The 25,758-nt window shown below is 32.4% G+C and overlaps 1 protein-coding gene, 1 long non-coding RNA gene and 1 pseudogene across 2 annotated transcripts; all 3 read right to left on the reverse strand.

The window, feature by feature from the left end:
• Window positions 1-5,204: 5,204 nt before the first annotated feature.
• LOC107919424 (universal stress protein PHOS34-like) lies at window positions 5,205-5,968 on the reverse strand (annotated as a pseudogene).
• Window positions 5,969-11,195: 5,227 nt separating this feature from the next.
• On the reverse strand, window positions 11,196-14,417 carry LOC107918615 (uncharacterized). The gene is made up of 7 exons (XR_001690173.2): window positions 14,149-14,417; window positions 13,928-14,033; window positions 12,326-12,406; window positions 12,215-12,256; window positions 12,079-12,123; window positions 11,411-11,476; window positions 11,196-11,321 (listed from the first exon to the last, which is right to left on the reverse strand). It is a non-coding gene; the product is annotated as an uncharacterized lncRNA (long non-coding RNA).
• A 4,392-nt stretch (window positions 14,418-18,809) lies between these two features.
• Window positions 18,810-19,869, reverse strand: LOC107919577 (transcription factor MYB10). The gene is made up of 3 exons (XM_016849015.2): window positions 19,657-19,869; window positions 19,417-19,546; window positions 18,810-19,324 (listed from the first exon to the last, which is right to left on the reverse strand). Exons 1-3 carry the CDS (start codon window positions 19,787-19,789, stop codon window positions 18,811-18,813), a joined length of 777 nt encoding a protein of 258 aa, XP_016704504.1. The 5' UTR covers window positions 19,790-19,869; the 3' UTR covers window position 18,810.
• Window positions 19,870-25,758: the final 5,889 nt, after the last annotated feature.

Raw genomic sequence — 25,758 nt, forward strand, 5'->3', positions numbered from 1 at the left:
CAAAATACCCACAAAAGGTAAAATGATCGAAATACTTCCGAAGGGTAAAATAACTAAAATACCCCTGAAGGGTAAAATGACTGAAATACCCTGGAAGGGTAAAATGACCGAAATACCCTCGAAGGGTAAAATGACTAAAATACCTTTGAAGGGTAAAATAACCGAAATACCCTCAAAGGGTAAAATGACTAAAATACCCTTAAAGGGTAAAATAACAAAATACCCCCGAAGGGTAAAATGACTGTTATACCCCTAGGAGTTGAAATATGTGTATGACTGATCTGCTCTATGATATATATATGATTGTTACTGAGTACGACATACTGCATACACGTATGATTTATGACATGACATATTGCATGGGGTTGAGATTCTGATATAGGGGAAGTATAATGTACTGGTGGCTTTGCCACATATACTGTTACTGGCAGCTTTGTTGCATTACTATTATTGGCAGCTTTGCTACATCATTATTACTAATAGCTTTGCTGCGATATTGGTGTGTTGGCTGGGTGGGTCAATTTTATCCCCACATGGTGTGCTGGTGGTACGGAGTGGTGTGTTGGCTGGATTGGGTTAGGTTGCATTACTGCATTGTACTGTTACTGTACTGGGCTAATGCCCACATTGTACTGTTACTGAATAGGGCTCAGGCCCAGACTGTTACTGCATGTTGTATGCAGACTGTTTGGTAGGGGATTACACACTGTGTTTCGAAAACTCACTCTCTCCTTTTAACTGTGCAGGTAATCCTCAGCTATAGACGATTCGGGGCTACGAGGGACACAGAGGTGGCCACACAACTATTGCTGATGTTTACATTTGCTTTTATTTTAATTTTATTAATTTGTTGGGTTTTTTTTGTAATAAGGCCTTTAAGTTGGTTTTAAATTTTTAATTGTGCTTTCAAAGACACTTTGATGTGGCACGTCAGATTCGACCATTATGTCTAAGCCGGGTTTGGGGTGTTACAGGTAGGTTAATAACACTTTCCACTGTAATTTTAATAAAATTTCAAAAATATTTAATAACAAAAATTTAATAATCAAAATTTTAAACATCTAAATATTATGCATAGTATAACTTAATTAAAAAAACTTCAAAAAGAATGATTTACTAGAAAATAGAGAAAACATACCATATTAATAGCAAACATATCTAATCAACAATTGTCTTTTACATAAAAGAAAATTAACATAGAAAGGCAAAAATCAAATACCATCAGAATGTAAAATTTATATCAAATAAAAATTAATAGTAGTTATACCTTAATTGAAAAAGAAAGTATGGTCGAAATATAAAAGTTTCTTACCAAATCTATACTTTATCCCTGCTTGTACAATAAATCATAGATCAGGAATAAGAACCATAATCCATTATGAGATTGAATCTTTCAACATTTCAAAGATGAAGTTGTAACGGTGAAAGTTTAGGGTGAAAAAGAATTTGATCTGTGGGATGACTTCGATAGATTTTGAAAAAAATAGAGAATCATCGTGCTGATAACGTGTTATAAAATATAAAGAGATGGGGAGAATAAAGAACAAAGAAAATATGAAAGCAATAGAGAATGTACTTTATTAATCAAAGGGATGATTACAATACTTCATCAGAGTCTCTATTTATAGGCATAAGAAGTATAAAAGAAGTAGAGATCTAATTCTAATAACTATTAGAATTTAAAATACATCAAAACTTTATTTTTATCATGATGGATATCCACTTAATAGTTGTCAGTATTTCCATAATATCTTCTAAGCCGATACCCAAGAAAGTAAGCAAAAACTTCATTTCTCCTGCAACTTACCACTTCTCAAAATTGTTTTCATTCCTCCAATTGGACTGCTGTTCTTTAACTTTTAACAAGAACTAGGGGCGTAAATCAAACTTTTCTGCTCCCAAGCTATTCAAGTTGGACTTGAGAAAAGTTCAAACTTGATTGGGTCAGGTTCAAGCAGCGTGAGGTATCAAGCGAACCTAGTTTGAGTGTCTTAGTACTTAATTCAAGCAATTCACAAGCGTAATAAAGCTTTTAATTGATATATGGAGGTTGAGTTAGAGTATAAATGGTATAAACAAACTTAATTAAGCAAAGCTGAAGTAGTTCAATTTTAGTATGGCCGATCTTGAGTTTAATCACCTAGTTCAATTTTATTTTGAGATCAAATCGACCTTCGAGCAGTGAGTTTCGAATGGAGCTTCTCAACCTTGGCTTAGCTCAATTAGAGCCCTAAGAAGAACTTCATCATGTACATAAAGCAAAAAAATAAAAATAAAGTCTAGAAATTATTGTAGAAAGCTTTACAAATTATAAGACCCAATTAAAGTTGTTGATTACCATTTTCGAAACCACCTTTTTGAAAACAAAAAAAGTTTAGTTGTCGACTTAAAAACGCGAATTTGGGAGTCACCACCGATCTTTTAAAGAGGTGTGATTGGGTCACCTTGGAAACGATTTTAGGTCTACGAATTTTGAGAAAATAGGTTCGGGAGTCGGTTACGCACGAGGAAGGGTTAGCACCCTCGTGACGCCCAAAATTGGTACCAAATTGATTGTTTAATGTCTTAGTGTTGAGAATTTGAAGAAATTTTAAAATACGATCCTTCTTTTTTGTTAATGTTAATTTTATAAAAGGTGCTTGAATAAATCGAGGCGAATGTTAAAGACCTTCTCGTCTCGGAGTAATAAAATGTCACACCCAATACATTAGGACACGACATTTTTAGTCCTCGAGAATAAGCTTGTCTTTTGATTTTCAAAACTCTTGCGGTGAAGTTAAAAAAGGGATATTCGATTGCTTTAAGTCAGATGAAAAAGCGAAACCCAATACGTTAGGGCACAATTTCTCAAAATTCCTAGCATTGAATATAGCCCTTATTATTATTAAAATCTTTATTTCGAGAAAACAAAACGTCACATCCAATACGTTAGGACACGACGTATCGAATTCCTAAAAATGAGTTTTTGGTTTATGCGTTTTGATTAAAAAGGATACTTGGTCTCTTAGATTCAACGAGAAAGATTGGAATCCAGTAAGTTAGGACACAATCCTTTCAAGGATCCCAAATTCCGAATGTCACGGTATTTGTGAAAAAAAATTTTGAATAAAATGCTCCCGATACTTGAATGATATTAAACGTAATCTTTTGAACAAATAAAATCAATGAAATAATAACGTACAACGCGAAATAGTGATTCGTAAATTAAAATGTACACTAAAGAACGACAAGGAATCAATAGATACGAGCAAGCAATACCATACACGTAAGAGCAATTATCTCACATCATATACAAATTACTAATATAAAAAAGGTAACTGAGACATCAGGTAAATTAACACATATGAAATGACACAAATATAAAATCAAAGATGTAATATAGAAAAACAATATACATATTAACTTAAGCAAGTATTACGTACTAAATAAAAAACATAATAATAATATAAATAATAATATAGATATATATATAATAATGTTAGCAAAAGGGTTGAAATAAACCAAATATGTAAAGTAGAGTTTGAAAATAAATTGTATAGATTGATTAAAAAACATATAAACATATTCGAAAGAAAACTAAAGGTCAATAGTTATAATAATATGAAATCAATGATATATTTATAAATAAGAAAAATAATTTAATAAAAATTATATACTTATATAAGGGTATAGTATAAAAGTATTATCATATAGATTTTTAAAATATATAGATATAGAAGAGAATTTAAAAATAAATATTATAAAACTATAAAAGTGTACAAATTATATTTAGTTATCATAAAATTAAAATAATAAGTATTAAATTGTAATAAAAATATATGAAAACTTAAAATAATACACGAAAGAAAACTTTTAGAATATTGGTTCAATAGATTTAAATAATATCAATAATGAATTTATACTAATAAGTTTAATTATTAAAATAACATTAGATTAAAACTGAAATATATTAAAGAAGACAGAACCAAAATATTTAAATTAATTAAAATGAACAAATAAAAAAATAGAGATTAAAATGGATTTAATGTTTAATCGAAAAGGAAAATAAATAAAATAAAAAGAAAACAAAATTAAAAGGAAAAATGAAGCTTGTGCATTACATGAGGGATTAAATGGGAAATGTTCCCTGCCCTTCAAAACGCATAGTGGCAGAAGGGACCAAAATGAAACAACAGCTAAATGAAGCATGAAATTCATAAATAAAGGAAAAACTGATACGAAAACACCACGAAGAAAGGGAGACCTTATACGCAAATAGACCAAACGACCAAAATACGCTAATCCTTCCCCGGAGTCGGGTCACTGCGCAGGTAATAGCCAAGACACCGTTTTGGAGCCACTAAAACAGGCCCCAAACAGTGCCGTTTTATACTTTAAAAAACTAAAAAAATAAATAAACAAAACCTAAAAACCTAAAGCATCTGATTCCATTTTCCACTTTCAAAGAAGCCTAGGTACTAGCCCCAAGTACCGGCGCCGCTCTTGTGTCTACGACCTCCACCAAGACTCCGATTGCAACAGAGAGGGTCAGAGATCCGACGGCTTCCAACGACAAGTTACGACTCCCTCTTTTTCCCTTTTTTGTTTTTTCGCATATAAAAAATAGAGATGAAAAGAAATGGAGAAAAGAAAAAGGAAAAACAAAGAAAAAAACTGCAAATCACCTTTCAAATCTTTTTTGTTTTCGATTCCTTTGAATATTTTTTGATTTTTTTGTATTCAATATTCGTGTAAAAAAGGGGAAAAGAGATACCTTTACAAATTCGCAAAATGGCTTTATATCGCCGGATCGAAAAGAACAAAAACTAAATAAAAAATACATCTCTTTTCTTTCTCTGCCCTTTTTTGCTATTTCTTGCTCCTTTTTGCCTGCTATTTCATGTCCGCATTTTCTTGTTTGCTTGCGCTCTGTTGCTTTGTGTGTTGCAGGTGTACGGCCGTACAGTGACGTGGACGTGGTACGTACGTGGGGAGAGGCGTGCTCGTGCGGAGGTGACAGAGGCTAGGGCAAGAGCTGCGGCTAGCTAGGGTTTGCTCTTAGCTGAAAACTAGTTTAGGTTTTGGGCCATTCGGGCTTTAGGGTTTTAATTCTTATTGGGCCGTTCGGGCTATTGTAATTTTGGGTTTAAATTTTCTGTAAATCGACTGTTTTTGTTTTTATCATTTGGGTTTGTTTTGCAGGTATGGGCCCGGGCAAAAAAGGGCTCTTACAACCATAAAATTAAATATAAAATCAACTCAGACCTCTGTGCTCCTCCTCCGCATCATAATACTCAAGTTCTTCTTTTGGTACCGGCTGCACTCCGCATCTTCTCTGACAATCTTCTTTTTTGGTTTCCTCCTCATCGGGGTACCGAACCACCAGCACCGAAAAAATATAGTGGTGGATGAAATAATCATTAACACTTCCAAGCCTACCTTTGCTGGTCCTCCTAGCGGCTCCAAACCCTCTGCTTCCCATGATCACCGCACTCAGCCCTAACCTCTCCACTTCCAAACACAGTCTCTCTTTCAGGTCATGATCTTTCACTATGTGAATCTTAAACAGAATCTTAGCATCCACTAATGGCTATGCTAGCGTGTTCGCTTTCGTCGTCGTGAAAAGGTCGAACTTATTCTTGAGCTTTTGTTGAGACTCTTCATCGGTGGTGGCATTTTCGTGATTAGTTGTGGAGTAAGGGATTGTTTAGACTTGGATAGACCCCCAGTCGGCTCCGTAAAGGACGAACGTCGGACAGACGTGGAGGAGTATCACGGTATTTCCAAGACGAAGGTAGTTCTGAACAGACCATCAGACGGCATAAGCGCTCTCGTCGCTCAAGTTGACGATGATGGCAATGCGACGTTGGGCACCAGTGGTTGGAGTAATGGTCAACGGGACACGTGGCGAGGTGGGTTGGATCCGGAGAGAAGTGAGGGGTGGAACCGGAAGGTCCGGCTTCGATTGAGGGTGGTGTTGTGGATTCATTGCAAGGAAAGTAGTCGTTTTACGGGGAACCAGAAAAGATTACGATGAGAGCTCTATGAAACAGCAGAAGTGTTACCAGGTTCTAAACTGCGCCACTAAGCAACACGATGTCGATACTCTAACCTTTTACTTTACTCATTCTAACTAGTTTTTTTAAGGGTTAATTTCTCCAAACATCCTCAAACTATTGTTTAAATTTTAAATCAGTCTTTAAATAGAAAAACATTTAATTGAGTATAGATATTTATATCACAACTAATTATATGCTTTTTCAGAATTAAATTATGGAGGGTTTGGAATGTGGTTGAAGCTAGAGGAGGCTCACCCTCTAAAATTTTGGCAAAACAAATTCCAGTGCTTATTCTTCCCCTAAACATCCATAATGAATCAAGATATAAGGATTATAAAGTGATTAAGTAAACCAAACTCTCTATCTTCACACTGGTTGGACGAAAAACATCGATGAAAATAATTAACTTTATAAGAATTAAAACTTGTTAGTTATTAATTCACTTGTTCTACAAAAAAGTGAATTTGATTCAATATTTGTGTTTATGTTTGAAATAATGCCATACATCTTGAAATCTATGAATCGGAGAATAGTGGTGAAGGTCCAACTGGTTGAAAGTAAAGGTTAAAGTTACGCGAGAATTCAAAAACAATCTTGTAGGAATATATAGGACAACTTTGACTAGATTTTCAACATGCTCTAATGAGCTTTTGGGGTGATTCTTATGGTTAAATCATATATCTCCAATTTCTCTTTGTAAAAATTTTTAAATCACCTTATTTCGAATTATGTGGCTCAAGATATGATCTTTTTTCGTAAAGCAATGCAACTGTAGGAAGTTCGACACTTATCGCTTACTTTCATAAGAGTAACTTTGACTTGAATTTAAGAGACTTTTTTACCACCTTTTTGGGAGATTCTACTGCCCAAATCGTAGATATGTGAGTTCTCTTTAAATTAGTTTTTGAATCACTTTATTTTCAGGTTTGTAGTTCGAAATATGGTCGTTTTTGCGAAAGGAGTATAGTTACCTACAAACAGTTCGAGTTCAATAGCAACTCAACTTCTCCAACTTATCAATGTCGATCGAAACACAACCAAGAACTAAATTATTGAACTACCTAAGTTGATCCTAAATGCATAAAAGAGTTAAAATTCTATTGTGGAACTCATCACATTTTTCTAATAGCAACTTGGTTTGTGACTAGCCCTGGTTCATTTTCATTCTCAGTATCATCATCAGAGACAACTTCGTAAGTGCCCGCTGCAACATGCTTTCCTTTCTTCCATTTACAAGAATACTTCCATTCAAGCAACATTGGCTCAAAGACCTCATCATTGTCAACAATCTCGAGCTTTTACTTGACAAGGATTTGGAAGATAAAGGGAGGCGAATGGTATTCTAACCCTCTTGGTTTCTAAATGCTTAGCAATTTCATAAAATATCATTGGCCAAAGATCAGAGGGGGTGAAAGAGAAAACCTTATGAAGAAACACATACATCTCCTTGGTGACCATATTCCGCTATTTGTTTGGTAAGCATAAAGATCATCATAGTGAACAATGGTTTGATCATCATCCATTAGTTGATGGTGAAGGAAGTCACTAATGGCTCTAGATTGAATCTGAAATGGTGCCCTCGTACAAGTACCTGCATATAATATTTATGGTTTGCATTTCAGATTGATTTTTGTAGGTTAGCATAAAATTCTAATACAACGTTCTTGACAAAAAGACTTAGCCAGCTAACAAAGAAAAGTAGTTGATTATGCCGTAGTTTATTTTATGGAACATTCCCACCACATCATCTATAATTTTTTTCAATTACTTAATGACATTTCAACAAAATTTTCCAAGTCCTTAATACATAATTTTGATAATTTTTAACCCTGAACCCAAACCTTAAACCTCGAACCTCAAACCCCAAATGCCAAACTCAAAACCCTAAACTCTAAACTCTAAATTTCGAATCCCGAACCTAAATCTTGAATCATTTAAAGTAAAATACCTTGAAATTAAATAAAGGTAAAATACTTCTAGACAACCCTAAATGGCCCAAAATTAAATAGCCCATATTCAATTTCACTTTTTTTTTAATCTTAATAGCTTAAAATAATTTTTAATCATGTAGTAGAGATTTAGATTAAAACCTTTTATAACCAATAAAATAGTGATGTATGTCCAATCAAGAAAAAAATATTTTTATGTTTTATGAATCAACAAATATTTACTGTGACATTAGTAATTTAACATGAAAAGTCAATGACTCATAAAAAAAAAGGGAGTTATATAGTTAAAAAAAAAGGAAAAATAAGAAGTTACATGAAAATAATCTATTAGTTCAAGGACTTGTAAGTATATTAGCAATTAAATGTAGTATGCCACAGTTTCCATTTAATAGTAATTTTAATATAATATCTCAAACTATTCATGATCTCAACCCTTAAATATGAGAATAATACACTTCAACACACTCGAATTTATATCTTCTCACACAAAGTAAGGCTAAATCTACTAGTTGACTGTAATTATAAGGTTATGAATCGTTATGACATAAATATTAAAACTTGATAATTACGTTGGGATATAGCTAGGTGTACAGCAATGATAGTAGAGTAAAAAGTCATATGGTCATCAACTATCTTCTTCATAATGAATGAACAAAAAAGACAAATGAAAGTTTTCATTTTTTATTTACAAAGAATAGTTATGTTTACCAACAAAAATTAAGCTTTGATTTCAGTATATATGCTTTAGTTTCAGCATTTGATTCACACTTTAAAATAATTTTCAACCTTTTGTTTTTTTTTTCCCACAGCTGCAACATTTTTCTTCTTTTCTAGTATTATTTATGATTCACATAGAGTAGAATCCAACAGCTTTTGGCCAAAACAAAGTCAACCCCGTTTTCAAAAAATGGTTTGAACAAAGGTAAAATACTTCTAGACAACCCTAAATGGCCCAGAATTAAATAGCCCATATTCAATTTCACTTTTTTTTAAAAAAATCTTAATAGCTTAAAATAATTTTAATCATGTAGTAGAGATTTAGATTAAAACCTTTTATAACCAATAAAATAGTGATATATGTCCAATCAAGAAAAAAAATATTTTTATGTTTTTTGAAATCAACAAATATTTAGTGTCACATTAGTAATTTAACATGAATAGTCAATGACTCTCATAAAAAAAGAAAGAAAGGGAGTTATATAGTTAAAAAAAAAGGAAATTTAAGAAGTTACATGAAAATAATCTATTAGTTCAAGGACTTGTAAGTATATTAGTGAGTAAATGAAGTTGGCCACAGTTTCTATTTAATAGTAATTTTAATATAATATCTCAAACTATTCATGATCCCAACCTTTAAATATGAGAATAATACACTTCAACCCATTCAATATTACGTACTCTCACACAAAGTAAGGCTAAATCTACTAGTTATGACATAAATATTAAAACTTGATAATTACGTTGGGATATAGCTAGGTGTACTGCAATGATAGTAGAGTAAAAAGTCATATGTTCCATGCTATCAACTATCTTCTTCATAATGAATGAACAAAAAAGACAAATGAAAGCTTTCATTTTTTATTTACAAAGAATAGTTATGTTTACCAACAAAATTAAGCTTTGATTTCAGTACATATGCTTTATTTTCAGCATTTGATTCACACTTTAAAATACTTTTCAACCTTTTGTTTTTGTTTTTTTCCACAGCTGCAACATTTTTCGTCTTTTCTGGTATTATTTATGATTCACATAGAGTAGAATCCAACAGCTTTCGACCCGTTGGCTAGGCCCATGCTCGGCCCGAAAAATAGGCCTAAACTTTTGTCTAAGCCCGACCTGGATAAAATGTTAAAACCCGAGCCTGACCCGGCCCGCCCATATTATTTTTTATATAATTTCAAAAAAATATATAATACATCAAAAATACTAAAAACATCAAAATAAATATTTCCCAACAAATTGAAAATAAATTTTAAAAAATATGTATACTTAAATAACATTAAGATAGATGCAACTTAACAAGTAAATACCTCTAAAATAATGACAAAATTAACAATAAAATAAGTTTTATACAATATCCAAATAATAACAACAAAATAGTAGCAAAATAGAAAACAATAAGAAAAAAATATTAAAAAACAAAAAACAAAAGATTTTTTGTCCTTTAGTGCCCATTTTTTAAACGAACTTTTTTTTGTCCAAACCCATTTTTCGAGCCTATATTTTTTCCCAAACCCTCCCACATTTCGGGTGGCCTGACCCATAAACAGGTGTAATTATTATGTAAGTAGGCTTTGAAAAACATCTAACTTGACAAACAATTTTATAAATTAATCGTTAAAAGTAATTAGTTTTGAAATTAAATCACAATCTTTTTGAAACCTGCTAACTTTTCTTCAAAAAGTAAAATAGATGTTTTAAACAACTGTTTTAAACTCTGATAGTTCTGCTAGGTCATTTCAGTGGTCAATGTAATCTTTCAAATTCGGGCTTAACATCTAAGGCGTGTTGGAGAGGTTGCATTTGGTGGTATCACTACACCAAAACAAGCTTTTAGCGGCACTTTTTTGCGCCGCTAAAAGTATTTGGAAGCGCCGTCACTGTTGACAACGTCACTAATGTTTGCCTTGTTTTTAGAAATAAATGTCGCTAAAGGTCATGACCTTTAGCAGCGCTTTCACACAAACGCCACTAAAGGTCATGACTTTTAGCGACACTTTTCCTACAAACGCCGCTATAGACCATGACTTTTAGCGGCACTTTTTTACAAACGCCGCTATTGAACAGATCTTTAGCGACGCTTTTTCGTACATACGCCGCTATTGAACAAATCTTTAGCGACGCTTTTTAGTACATACGCCGCTATAGAACAAATCTTTAACGGCACTTTTCGCACAAACGCCGCTAAAAGCATATCTTTAAAAGAATAATTTTTTTTCAAATAATATTTATTTCTATGATAAATATTATATTATGTTTTAAGGATAAATAAAAAATATTATTTAAATTAAATTTTCTACGAAAATTTTAACTTTAAAACTAAATATAAAAATTAATGAATTTAAAACAATAAATTAATAACACAATTAAAATCCAAAAGTTAGAACTCTCAAGTAAAAATAAAAATTTAGAATCAAAACTAAAATAAATAATACATATGCAAGGTAATAAAACATACAATGCATTTTCTTAATAAAGTAAATCTTGGTAATAAAAGATATAATACATTTACTTAATCAAGGAAATCTTGTAATGAACTCAAAGCAATAAGCCTTAGAGAAAAACTTTTGAGCATGGCTTCGAATTTGAACTGCAGATTTGGTGCCTACATGCTCTGCATGAAAATAAGAGTAACTTAAACTGTTCAAACCATAGTGAACATGGCGAAGATAAGTAAATCAGTTCAACTCATTGTGCACTTACCTTCTATTTGGCGCCAGCCACGACCATACAACCTTAAAGCTTCAAGAAACCCGACCAAAAATCAACCTGCCCCACCAAATTGACATAAAGTCAAGATTCAAGCAAAAAAGCAAATTTGATTATGAAAAAAAGGAAGAAAATGATTGAGGAACTTTAAAGACCCGAGTTCTGACCAATCAAACGCTGAGCTAAAAATTTGATAATTGAATCAAACCAAAGTCCAAAGAAACTCTAGTAAGACTATTTTTATTTTTTTTTATCTATTTATTAATTATTTGTCATTTTTAGAGGGTGGTAAGCGGGGTTTGAAAAAGATAGCTTTATGCTTTAACATTGGCTTTAAGGCCTCTTGTGAATCAAATATGTTTGAATACATGCTATCTCAGTAAGACAAAAGTAAGTATACTGGATATTCAATAACTTGAACATAATTAGGTATGCTAAACACTATCAGCTTGCTAGTTATTCTCCTTATTGGGAGTCACATCCCAGAAAATAAGTTATTCCAAGAAGTTAGTTATGTTTAGGGAAAACTACATCATCAAAATATAATGATACCGGCATAACAAATCAAGAAATAGCAAGACAGTTAAATAATTAATATGACAATAAGAACGGAGAATAGTTAAATACTATAGAATAACACAACTTAAACTCTCATGTCAGACCTGTCCCACGATGACTTTCTCAACCCAAGGGAATGCAAATTCGCCCTGTAAATAAAAGTGAATATCTGTTATTAATATTTTCAGATTAAAATGAAAAAGAAGGCATGAAATTAGCCATATTCAGTTGTATATATACCTCTTTGCAGTTAAAGATTTCAATGACTGATTCTTTTAGTGCCTGTACATAGGAAGCTATATAAATAATTTCAGATGGTCAAAAGGTAAAGTCAGTTCTTGTAGAATTTACCTCTTGTTTACTCGGAAGCTTGGAACCATTTAATAGAACTAACTTAAGACTCCAGAACAAGTCATAATATGATAGATCAATCTGCCCATCATTCAACATCAAGAAGAAATGGTCAATTAAAGTAGGGAATTAAACTTAAATCATATTTTGAAATTTATCAAACAAGGTATCTGTGAAATGATCTGCAGAAAAGCAATGTCGATATATCGACTCCAATAAAGGAATTAGTTTGGTTTTAGCCTAACTTCATTGTATAATTACAAAGCAGAGCTTATGACTAACTTCATGTTGGGAAGTGTTTGCAAAGCCTGCCTTCAACATGAAATAAGAAAAATATAGCATGATGGATATGAGTTCAGGAAGTCAGCAACAATCATAAGAATCTAAGACACTGCCATACAAGGATCATTTCTAGACTAACAAAATTTGACAATAGATAGTTATTTATCCAAAGAAAGGAAAGGAAAACAAATGACAGCATTCATACTAGCAAATTTTGCAAACACAAACCCTTGTTTATATGATGAAGGAAAGTTTTCCACACTAAATAATATTTATATACATGCATAAAATAATAAGTTTTGAGTGCAAGCAACTACATTATAATCATCATAAATGAGTTACAAACATAAAGATTAAATTTGAAATCTAAATTAAGCTAATAAATTTAAATCCACGCCAATGTTATTATCACTAAACTAGTGTAATGAGCCACATACCAATGTCGTGTGGTTGAATTGCTTATTGATAGTGTATGGAGGGCAATGATTTGCTTCAATTTAACATATCAATATTTTATATAAATATAAATATAAATTAATTTAAACACACATGATATATGAATATGAAATAAATACTCAAATCTACTCTATCTTTTTTATGCGTTTTTGCTAAATTTAAAAAACATTAATTCACAGGACAACTTTTTTTTTTTTAGGTACAATAGCACAGGATAACTTTAGATGATTCTTTAAAGCGCATTCATTTATGGAATGAAATATATATAAATGCATTCGTAAATGAAATGATGATATAATGTTGTTAAAATACGTTATATTTTAATGATTTAACGTAATTTAATTCATTAATCATACATATTTATATATTAATAGTGCATAGTCTAATTTGGTAAAATTATGCCTAAAAAGTGTTGCCAAAATCTGATAAACTCAGTATTCTTTGTTTCCTTTTTCTTTCAAAAAAACAAGGAAAAAGAAACAGAGAGACAGATTAATAAAAACAACGCAACAACTTGCTCCCAATACTCAATTTCAAAGACGCAAGCTTTACTTTGATTAGAAAGGCACATTTACACTTTGTAATATAACTGTTAATACAATACCAGTCAAAGTATCGCTTTTTATTATTATCATTATTTTAGTGTTCATATTTTAGGTGTTTGGTTGTTACTTTCGATAGAAGAATGTAGCTTACTGATACGTTACCAAGTTCCGGTATGCAAAAGTTTCAGACACTAAAACCCAAAAGATTGTGGAAATCACATACTTGGGTTATGTTTAGCTTCGTTTTCTATTATGCGGTTCTTACCAATGAATTACACATTCATATATAAAAGAAGTTTAAAAGAGAAAACGGCATCACCTTCCGGCATCAGCGTCAGCCGCTCTTAAGAACGCAATCAAAGCATCCAACGCCTTCTCCTGCACCGAAGCATTCGAATCCGCCACTGTCTTTATGTAAAATGGGGCTGTACATTTGAAAATCACAAAGATCCACCAATCAATTGAGTAAATCAGATCCGAGTCGTTAAAAAAAGAAAACCTAAGAATTTTAAAAAAAAAACACAAACATAAAAGACTGACCTTATTCGCAGAGCCTCGAGTCCTTCGAATCCGTGATGGAATTGTATAGAGTAGCTAAAGCTTGTGGATTAAGAAAAGTTTTGCAGAGAAAAATTTAGGGTTCCAAATTTGGGTGTTTAAGAATTGGGGTTGAGGAAGAAAAAATAACAATGGGCAGGGAGTTAAAAGTTTTTATTTATTAAACTGAAAACAATGAAAATGATAATAAATGAAAAGGACGGCGTGTTTGTAAAGTTGGGGATTTCAAGACGGGAAAATTAGGGATTTTAGGGGGAAAATTTATAGATACCAGGGGGAAAATTTATAGAATGGCGCGATTTTTTTAAAATAAAATTATTTTTTGAGCCATTTTTTACAAAAAAATCATTTCATTTTATAAAAAACGATGTTGTTTTGTTCTGCTAAAAATCATTTATTTTGTTTGTTAAAAATTATTAGTTAAGTGATTTTATAAAATATTTATTCTTATTTTTTATAAATTGAATTTTTATAAAAAAAATTAAGTACTAAATATCGTATATTTTAATAAGAAAAAAATGATTAAATGGCTGTAATTAATTATTAAGTTAGAATTATCCAATGTAAGCAATTAATTTCTCACATATCAAATTTCTATTAAAGATTGAGATGTTAATCATGATTTTATATTATTTATTTCCGATCTAATCTCCATTTTATTAGAGATATTTCTTCCTAACTAAAATATAACTATTTTGCTAGATGTTCGATGTGGAATGATTTTAGTTTTTATATTTCATTTTTATTTGTTATAATTTGGTCCTATCCAAAATAGATAGTTACCTATCCATATTAATCTCTTACATTATTTATTTATCAATGTTTTTTTTAAATCTAATATTTAAATATATCAAATAGTTTAGATTAAATATTTTTAAATATAAAAGCGTTAATTAATTGTATAAAATTTCTTCATTTAACAAATCTAAAGTAAACATTAAATCCTAAACCATTTAATATATATAAAATTTGTCTATTATCTCTTAAATAATTTAAACTATAATCATAATTTTAATATATTAAAATTAATATTATCTCTTTTACAATTATATAATAAATTATTTAATATATAAATTAAAAATACCAATTAATCTAAACCCTAAACCCCTAACCCTTATCTCTTAAACCCTAAATCATAAATCATAAACCCTAACCCCTAAACCCATGACCCCTAACCTCTAACCCCTAAACCTTAAACTCCAACCCTTAAACTATAAATCATAATCCAAAATCCCTAAAACCATAATCCCTAATCCCTAAAATAGTAACTCCTAAAAGCATTAATTAATTGTATAAAATTTTATCATTTAACAAATCTCAAGTAAATCTTAACCTTAAACCCTAAATTAACCATTCAATACATATAAAGTCTATCTATTATATATCTCTTAAATAATTTAAACTATACTCATAATTTCAATATATTTAATTTATTATTATCTCTTTTACAATTATATAAGAACATGTTTAAAATATAAATTAAAAAAATAATTAATCTAAACCCAAAACCCTAACTCAACCCCTAAATCCCTAGCTCTTAACCCCTAACCTCTAAACCTTAAATCCCAACCCTTAAACCATAATCCCTAATCCTTAATCCCTAAATTCATACTCCCTAAACCTTAAAATAGTAACTCCTAAACCGGCCTTAAATCTTAAATAAATCATATACCCTAAACTAAAAACCCTAAACTATAGTGATAATTAATTCAATATTTTAAAATTAATACTATCTCTTTTGTGATTATATAAGAAATTTTTTAATATATAAATTAAAAAACAATTAGTAATCATGTACCCAAAAAAATTTAAAATTATTTTAAATAATAGTATTTTAATTTTTCCATGTGTTTTATTTCAAATTATTACTACGTGTCTATTTTTTTTGAAGATTTTAAATATTCAATTAGAAATAAATTGAATTTTATTTAATTAATATAAATAAACAAATTAAGATAAAATATTTTTAGCGGTGCTTTTTCAAAAACGCCGCTAAAGCCCTCAGCATTAGCAGCACTTTTCCAAAAATGCCGCTAAAGCCCCCAGCATTAGCGGCGCTTTTAAAAAACGCCACTAAAACACCGAGCATTAGCAACGTTTTTTCAAAAACGCTGCTAAAGCCGCCAGCATTAGCGGCGCCTTTTCAAACACGCCTCTAAAACCTCGAGCATTAGCGGCACGTTTTTAAAAATCGCCGCTAAAACATCGGACATTAGCGGCGCTTTTCCAAAAACGCTGCTAAAACACCGAGCATTAGCGGTGCATTTTCAAAAATACCGCTAAAGCCCCAAGCATTAGCGGCGCTTTTTTAGAAACACCGCTAAAGCCCCGAAAGGTAAGAAAACGACGCCGTTGGGCTTTAGTTTTTTGCGGTTTTTTTCGAAAAACGGCGCTAATGCTCATTTTTAGCGGCGTTTTTTTGAAAAACACCGCTAATGCTCGATCTTTAGTGGCGATTTCCATAAAGCACCGCTAATGCTCGATTTTTACCAGTGTTTTTTGTCCATGCACCGTTAAAAGTGCCGCTAAAAGCCTGTTTTGGTGTAGTGTATCAAAGCCTTGATTTTCTAAACTCAGACTATGGATTTTTAAGTGAGTTTGCACGCATGTCATACGAAGGGGTGTTTTTATAAAAATAATGTCACAAGTTTTTACTGAAATCCTTAACTAGCTTCTTTTTTTTTTCTTCAATCTGCCAATGCAGAAAGATTAGAAAACTTACCAACATGCAAGGTTTCCAATTTCTAAGACAAATCCTTAGTCTCTCCCCCTTCATGCAAGAACATTCCTCAATCTTTCTCTCTTCCATGACGAACCAGAGAAAAGAAGAACATAAAAACAAAAAAATCATCCTCGAAGAAGAATGCTTATCCTATATATATAGATCTTCCAACCCCTATCACCAAGATCAATTCACAGCCACCTAGAAATACCTTAATCATCATGTCTCCCAGAAACTTATTTCTAATTCATAACCAACTGGACTATGGTTGAAATCCAACTTTACCACAACCAGCCCGCTACTTGTTCTTGTTTGCAAAAAGAACCCGCCAGATTAGAGAACCTTTCAATTTAGTACACCAAACTCTTTTGCTACTTAAGACCTTACAAATTCGGGTGTGATAGGTAAATTTGAAAATTATCGTTACATTGCTAGGAAAGTACTTAGTGAACCAAACGTGATAATGTAATTTTCCTAATATTTTAATCAATACCTTTCTATATATACCAAATGTTGTAAAGTAACATTTCTGATAATCATATTTTCAACAATGACATTTAAAGGAATCACATTCCATTATAATCATAACATGGAAACCACCAAACGCTACCTTAAAATAAATTCTGCAAAAACATAGTCAGCATTCATAATTGTAAAGGTCATCCTTACATTTGAGAGTTTCTTTTAACTTCACCTTATTTTTTTTATTTCAATTGCACTTTTATTGTTTGTAGTTTTTTTTAAATAAAATAGTTATCTCATGTTAGATTTAAGTTATTTAGAAAAAAAAAAGGTAATTGTAGTAATAGTCTTAATTGATTTAATATTACATAATAAAGTTGCATTTTTTTATATTTAATTAATTGAGTCGATGTTAAGTTAACTAATGATACCATCTCAATTAATCATTTTTATTCATAACTAGATTATGATACACCCATGGGTGAAAAAAATTATGTAAAAAATATATTTATTAAATGTTTTTAGTTAAAATGGTAAAGTTGAAGATTTACATCCTTAGTGTCTTTTTACTTCAAATCCTATCATGTGCAAGTTTTTATTAATTTATAGAAATATAAAAAGATAAAAATACCTTTAGAATGATGTAACTTTTATAGTAAAAAGGAATGGTTTTTGATAAATTCATAATTGAGTTGGCACTCAGTGAACGAGTGACACCAACTCAGCCGACACTTACTATTAACTAGATTATGACACACTCATGATGTGAGTGAAAATATTTATGTTAATATATATAAAAGTTAATATGACTTAGTTGAAATGATTAAATAAGATAATGAAGATTAATATATCTTGAGTTTAAATCTCACAATTTTCATTATATTTATATTTATATATATACATATATATATAATTAAACAAATATAATGAAAATGATAAGTTCATTACTTATAAAAGGACTGACTTTTTGGTAGTACTTTCATATTAAGTTGAAATTTAATTGATGGGTGACACTAATCCAAGTTAAATCTCATTTAGTTAACAACACCAACTCTATTAAAAACTTAATATATACCACAAATATAGATATTGGTTCTAAATTATAACTATATCTAGAGAATAGTAATAAGCAAATTAAAATATTACTCCAGAGTGACAATAAAAATATTTTTTTTTATATTAAATCAATTAGAAAAACGTGGCCATAAAATATCTTAAATATTATTGATAATACTAATTATTATGATTTGCAATAAATTATCTAAAATGGAAAAAACCCGCAAATTTTGACTGGAAGCGCTTACTAACATACTTACAATTTTTAGTTATTTTTTTTGCTCACGCTACGATATTTAATTTTATTGTTATTGTTGTTTTTACTTTAATTGTAGATACATGTACTGCGATGCGATACAAATCCACCGTGTTAGAATTAAAAAAAAAAAACTGGAAAACCGACTTTATATCCATCCTTGCGTAAATTCGTAGAGCAAATATGCAGAATCATCATGATACATGTCCTCATATTCCAAAAGCATCTCAAATCCACCCTTTTCCAAGGATGATGTATTGTCTGCAACAAAGGGTTCACTCCAGAAATCTCCACTGCCTTCATTTTTATATGTTCCCAAACATGGAAGGCAGTTATCCTCTAAGCCGCCAACAACATTGAAGCTGAACGTAGGTCCCCTACCGGAGCTGAAGGAGGACTGTTCAATACGTGTACATGTTGCTGGAGACAAAGGTGAACTCTCTAAGATCATGTTGTCGAGAGTATCAACAAGGATGCTATTGCTTTCATCTTCACCTTCACCTTCACCTTCACAAATATTCTCATTCCGGGTAGCTTCACTTTGCCAACAATCAGACTTTTCTTTCTCATCACGCTTTGTACGTTTCTTTAGATGAGCGTGCCACTGGTTTTTTATTTCATTATCTGTTCGTCCTGGAAAACTTTTAGCTATGGTGGACCATCTGTAATATATACACATAAGGTTAAAAATTATTCTTAATTAAATCCACAATATGATGATGATGATGATGATGATTTAATTGGATATTCTAACCTGTTTCCCATTTCATCATGTAATTTGATGATCAATGCATCTTCTTCTTCAGTGAAGTTGCCGCGCTTTAGTTCAGGCCGGAGGTAATTCATCCATCTTAACCTGCAACTCTTTCCGCACCTTTTAAGCCCTATACACAATTTAGACAACCAAAAAAAAAATCTTAAATAACATGATTGAAGCCTAGAAATGAATTTATTGTGGAAAAAAGAAACTATAGTTTTCTCCATAAAATCATACCAGCATACTCGGGGAGTTCACGCCAGTTCCAATGGCCATATCTTTGTATATAAGATCTTAGTTTGTGATCTTCTTCAGCACTCCATTCACCCTTCTTCATCCCATTTTTATCATAGAAGGGAGCTCTCACCATCTTCCACCACCTCTTCCTTTAACTTCTTTCTATTACAGAAATGTTGTCCGTTCAAGGTCAACTTCCCTAGCACATTAGCTGGATATCTAGGGTTTCATTTATGTATTTATAGCTAGCCCAGATTGGAAAATGGAACGTGTTTACATTTGTGATATGGACTTGCAACCTCAATAATTAATGTTACTTACCACTAAGCAGTATAGAGCTTTGAATAATGACAAAGCTGTCGGGGTTATATGATAATGTTACAAGAGTGAACGAGGAGACTTCATAGAAGTGTCACATGAGATATAATGGACATCAACTGGGTAAAATAAAAATATAGATAGAGAGGGAAATTTGTAGCATGGTAAAGAGAATCCTCCAATGAACTTCGTTGCAGCATCTTATCCACCCACAGGTTAAGAGGTTAATGGTGGGGGTCATTTATGATATGTCTCTTTGAATCATGACTCCTGTTTGGTTCCTAAGTCTTACTTTCCTACCCTTTATACTTCACTCAGCGTGCAATTAAACATGACTCAAACTTGGGGTTCGACCATAAGCTTAATTATATTTTCTTTTTTAGTTTTAGAATATCAATCTTAATTTAAAAAGTCCAGTCAAAACTATTTGGTTAAGTTATGTTATTGGTCTCATACTATGTAAGACTTGTAAATTTTGTTTATATTCTCTAATTTGATCATTTTCAATTTTTACGTTTTGTGAATTTTGAAATTTCAATTTAGTAGCCGTTAACCAATAAATGGTTGAAAGAATATCTTGACGAAGTTCAAATCCTAGAATTGGCATTGTTAGATGGACAGGACTTGGCTCAGACTGTTAAACTGATGAGAACACCTATGATTTGCATAAGATTTTAGAAACAATATAATTTAACTTTACGGATTTAACCATTATGATTTGGATCTCAAAATTTGAAAAAAATACATAACAAAAATTCATAGCAAGACTTATTTAAAAATTGAAAGTGAGAGCTATAAATTTATATGTAAACGGACAATTTTACAGATGGCTGATATTTTACATCAATTGTGGACCAAAGTGTGTGAAATGAAATGAACAACTTTGAACAGGGAAACTTAAGTACTATCTTATAACATAAATAATAAAAACCAATTGATAGCTACGCTTGTAGCCAGATGGTAAAAGGTCTTATCGTACACCACTTCTCAAAGAGATCAGATCCCTTTCCCATAATTTAAGGTTATCCCAATAATTTTATTTTAATTTTAAGATAAAAATATTAATGTGATACTAAACTATTAAAAGTAGTTAGATACAATCTTTTCCATTCTTGAATTGGAGTTTATCTTCATCTTCACATAATTATACTTAAACTGAAACTTGACCATGTACACAAACTACCTGTGGCTTGAATTCTTTAAACCCTATCTATTCCATCGGCTATTTAATACTTTGAATAATATTTATCTCTAGGGTGACGCTAGAGAAGGAAACGTGTGTGAGTTAAGCAGCTGACATCACCTACTACTAATATAAGCTAGGGTAAAATACAAATAAAAGCTTTTTTTTTTTAAATTTACTGAAATAGGTCAGGTAAAAAATTAATTACCGGAATGGTCCTATTTCCCCGAAAATGCGTCCACATCAGCGCGTTGTCAGGTGACGAAGCAGAAAAACGCTTCCTCAAGGAAGTGCTTTGTCCACGTGGACAGAAAGCGCGCCCTCAAGGACGCGTTTTCTATCCAAGTGGACAAAGCGTTTCCTTTTGCCTGCGCGTGAACAGTAGCAACAACTACTTTTTTGACCTTTGGTGACCACCCAACGGTAAAAAAAAACTATAAAACCCCCTTTTCATTTTTTTCACACCTAAATCCTTTCTCTCAATTTCTCCCCAATATGCTCTCAAATCCCTCTCAATTTCCTCCGAAATTCCTCTTAAAAAAAGCTTTAATTTTTTTAATTATTTTAAAAAAGCTTTAATTTTATTTTTTTGAATTTTTTGTAAAGCATAAAAATTTGATCGTGTTAGCAATGGTCAGAGAATTAATTCGTCTCGATAACAAGCACATATTCGTCGAACAAATGAAAATGGTAAGTGTTAAATTTAATTTTTAAATATTATTTAAGATTTTTTTGATTTATGTAATTTTAAATAATTTTTATTTTATTAGAAATTTCTTATAATTTTTAAATAATTTTTATTTTATTATTTCTTATAAAAGTCTATAGATCGGATATTGCAATGTTATATCCGTAATATGCATGGTCTTCCATCACCGTTGGTAGAGAATTACCTGCGGGAAGCGGGTTTTTGGCACGTGGCGACGGTAAGCCAGAGATGCAAGTTGGACTCAAAACTCATCAGTGCGTTGATTGAGAGGTGGAGGCCCGAGACGCGCACATTCCATCTTCCATGTGGAGAATGCACTATCACTTTGGAATACGTAAATTTGCAATTGGGATTGCCGATGGACGGGTACGCAGTCACCGGGTCTGTTCAATCAGGTGATTGGGGAGCGGTATGCTACGAGCTTTTGGACGCTATTCCGGACAATATTAATGGAGGTCGGGTCAAGATGGGCTGGTTACGAGACACATTCCCGGAGCCGGATGATGGTTCTACCAAACTAGAAAAAATATGATATGCTCGAGCATACATTCTTCAGATAATTAGAGGTTATCTGATGCCGGACTTGTCACGGAACCTTGTACATCTAATATGGCTGCTAACATCTCATGAAAACGGTAGAATTATAAATATGATACAAATGTGGTGAAAGTAAATTGCATGTGAATAATTTTATGAAAGGAAATTGACATTTTTATGGAACTTGAAAGATTTAAGTTTAAAGTGACCATGAAATTAAAAGAGTGTAAAGGTGGTGAAATGTGGAATTATTTTGCATGGTAATAACATGAGAAACACGTGGGGATTTGTTCTTATATATGTAATAATACCAACTATTTATTATTACTGTTCACGATCTTTTATCTGTTGTTTAGTTAGTTTAACTAGCCTTAAAAACAAATGAAGAAACTTAGTCGTTGAATTATTTGTATCTGATTATTATGCTCAGATCAGTAGAACACTTAGCAAATTCATGGGATCTTTCTATTTTTTCATAAACAGATGTGCAATTAGATCATGATGTATCTATTCAGATATTATGTTTTACTGGGGGTACTATGATGGCAGATCATATAGGCTTCATTTGTTAACAATTGTGTTGGAAATACATCTTTTGCTCAAAGTGCCAGAACAAAGGAAGATAACAGACATCTTTGTTCTTACACTCTCGTATGGTTACACTTTATTTATGGTTATTACCCAATATCCATGTCCTCACATCCATAGGCAGTTATCACCCAATGTAATTTCGTTGTTCTCACACAAACGAGCGATTACACCATATGGACGATATGCTTATCTATATTTGCTTATACATGCATATTTATGTACCTCTAAGAGAGGAAACTCATGACGGGTTCCCATAAATGGTTATACCTCATTACGTATAGGTATATTCATATAATGTATATTGGTAGAAAAAGAACCCACGAAGGACTTCCACAGATGGATTTATTGGCCACATCTGTATCATATTTATAATTCTACTTTCATCACGTAACCTCAAGCCAATTGGAGGTAGTCCGCGCTTTCGCCGTTAATTGAACGCAAAACTGCCAACATCTCATGAAAACTGTCTTTATTTATTTCATACCCTGCCAATATAAGTTCATAGCCAATATTACATACCACTATTTCATTTAGAATAAATTCAAAATGACAAACAAAGTTATATTAATATAGACTAAATACCCATGTTGGTCACTCTTAGATGGATATTGCCTGTAGTAGTTGGAAGCAACGTGCCTTAGGCAATACCGATGGTGTGTGCGCTGCCATAAGCTTCCCTGTCGATCAATTGCAGTTAGTATTCCGGTGCCCCGATCTGAAATAACACAGATATCAGGTTGGAGGCACACATGCCTCCTTAACCTAGATAGAAAGAAATCTCAGTCATCAGCTGACTCCCCCGGTGTTATTGCAAATGCAATTGGAAGAATTCTCCCACTGTCATCCTATGCCACTGCTAGTAATAGCCGATGGGTATATCTACCAAACATAAAGGTACCGTCAATTTGTACCAATAGCTTATAGTATGGAAATACGTCTCGGCATTGCTTAAAGGTCCAAAATAGGCATTTGAAAACTTGACATCCACGTAGCAATCGGCCATTGTAGCACGCATGTTCTGTTTCAAGGTCTGTTATGCAACTTAGGATGTATCTATCTAGCACTTGACACAACTGCCATATTTCATTATATGAAGCATCCTACCAACTACGCATTTTCTCCAACGCCTTCTACTTAGCTATCCAAGCCTTGCGGTAAGAGGGCGTGTACCCCATTTGGCTACGAATATTGGAAATTAAGACCGGCACTGAAGTCTTAGGATCTGCCTTCACCGTGGGTAGTATCAAGCTAGCTAACATAGCTGAATCCATCTTGGGATGATCTTGTGAAATACCTATCAACAGAGTACATTAAATAATACAACATTACATAATAACAGTATTATTGAGAAACCCTAAATATTGTACCTGCAGCATATGTATGTGAACCTTTGTATTTTTTTATCTCCCACAACCCTGTCTCTTTCCTCAACGAGGCGTATATTTTCCATGAACATGTACCGTCTTGCACTACACACTTCACCTCAAACTTATCAGCTTTGGATTTAACCACGTGGTAGTTAACGTCGTTATTGATGCCATGTTGTTTCAATGCACCAATAAAACTATCCTTGTTGGAAAACTCATTACCAACTTCAAATTCACCTGAATCCAATATTGAACTTGTACGATCACGCAACCTTTGTGGTAGATCTAGAAACTCCAAGGCATCATCCACAGACAGATCGGTATTATGCATGTGGGCTGGAGGTGAGTATGCCCTGAATCGTGAATCATCTTCTTTATCTGAAACCCCTTTAACATTTTCAGGTTCGGTTGGAATAGGCTCTAGTTCAGAAAATAATACAACTTCTGCACTATCGGGCCCGGGCTCTTGAGGTGGATCCACATCGTAGTCATCTTCTAACCCACCATCATCTGTAACGTACGAGGTCCCCTCACCGGTGGACGTCGTAAGGAGTACATTATCCCTTCTTCTGGGCGTTTCATAACGTCCCAAATTGGATGTAGATTGCCAACCACTAGAAGTTAATGACGTTCCCCAGTACGTATTTTCAACATCAAACATTGACCCACCGAGGTGCATGTCCCATCCACAAATAGAGTGTCGTGTAGGGGATGTGTATTCCATACCGCTACCAAACATGGGCTATTCTGTATTTTGTAACCCACTAACCGAGTGTCGGACAGGGGTCGTGTATACCTCTCAAATAGCAGTCGCAAGTGCATTATTTGGCGATGTAAATTGTACATATAACTCAATATAGGGTGCTCCACTAACGAGATGAGTCTGCACCATTGCCTCCAAACTACAAGCACCTTTTACGTCGAACGACTCATATGTCACTGGATCAACAGAAGAACAAAACTGATACGTAATAGACAGAACTTTCATTGGCATCATTTCGAATATTTTACGCTTAATTCTTTTATGAAGTTTTGTCAAATCTATGTTCTGGTTAAAAACCAGTCGCACTGTATTCTCTGATAAAAAATTAACACCGTTCTCGGTGTGACGAACCTCACCATCATAGTAAATAACAGCACTAATACGTTCACTCATCTTCAATTTCTATCCTTCTTAGCCTCTCTAAATTTTTTTTTTTGCTGTAACTTATGCAATCTGAGAAAAAAATTTTCCTCATTTATAGCCTCAGGCCAAACAGGAGCTACTGTAGCAAAAGCGCGCCTACGTGGGATCTTCTTTCAGTACTTTTGCTGACAAAGCATCCTGCTTAAAGCGTTTTTTACACTATTTGCTCAGAAACGTCTACTCAAAATTATTTTTTCAGGAGCTACTGTAG

This window comes from Gossypium hirsutum, chromosome D13 (genome assembly GCF_007990345.1).
Source record: "Gossypium hirsutum isolate 1008001.06 chromosome D13, Gossypium_hirsutum_v2.1, whole genome shotgun sequence".
In the NCBI taxonomy this organism is placed as follows: domain Eukaryota; kingdom Viridiplantae; phylum Streptophyta; class Magnoliopsida; order Malvales; family Malvaceae; genus Gossypium; species Gossypium hirsutum.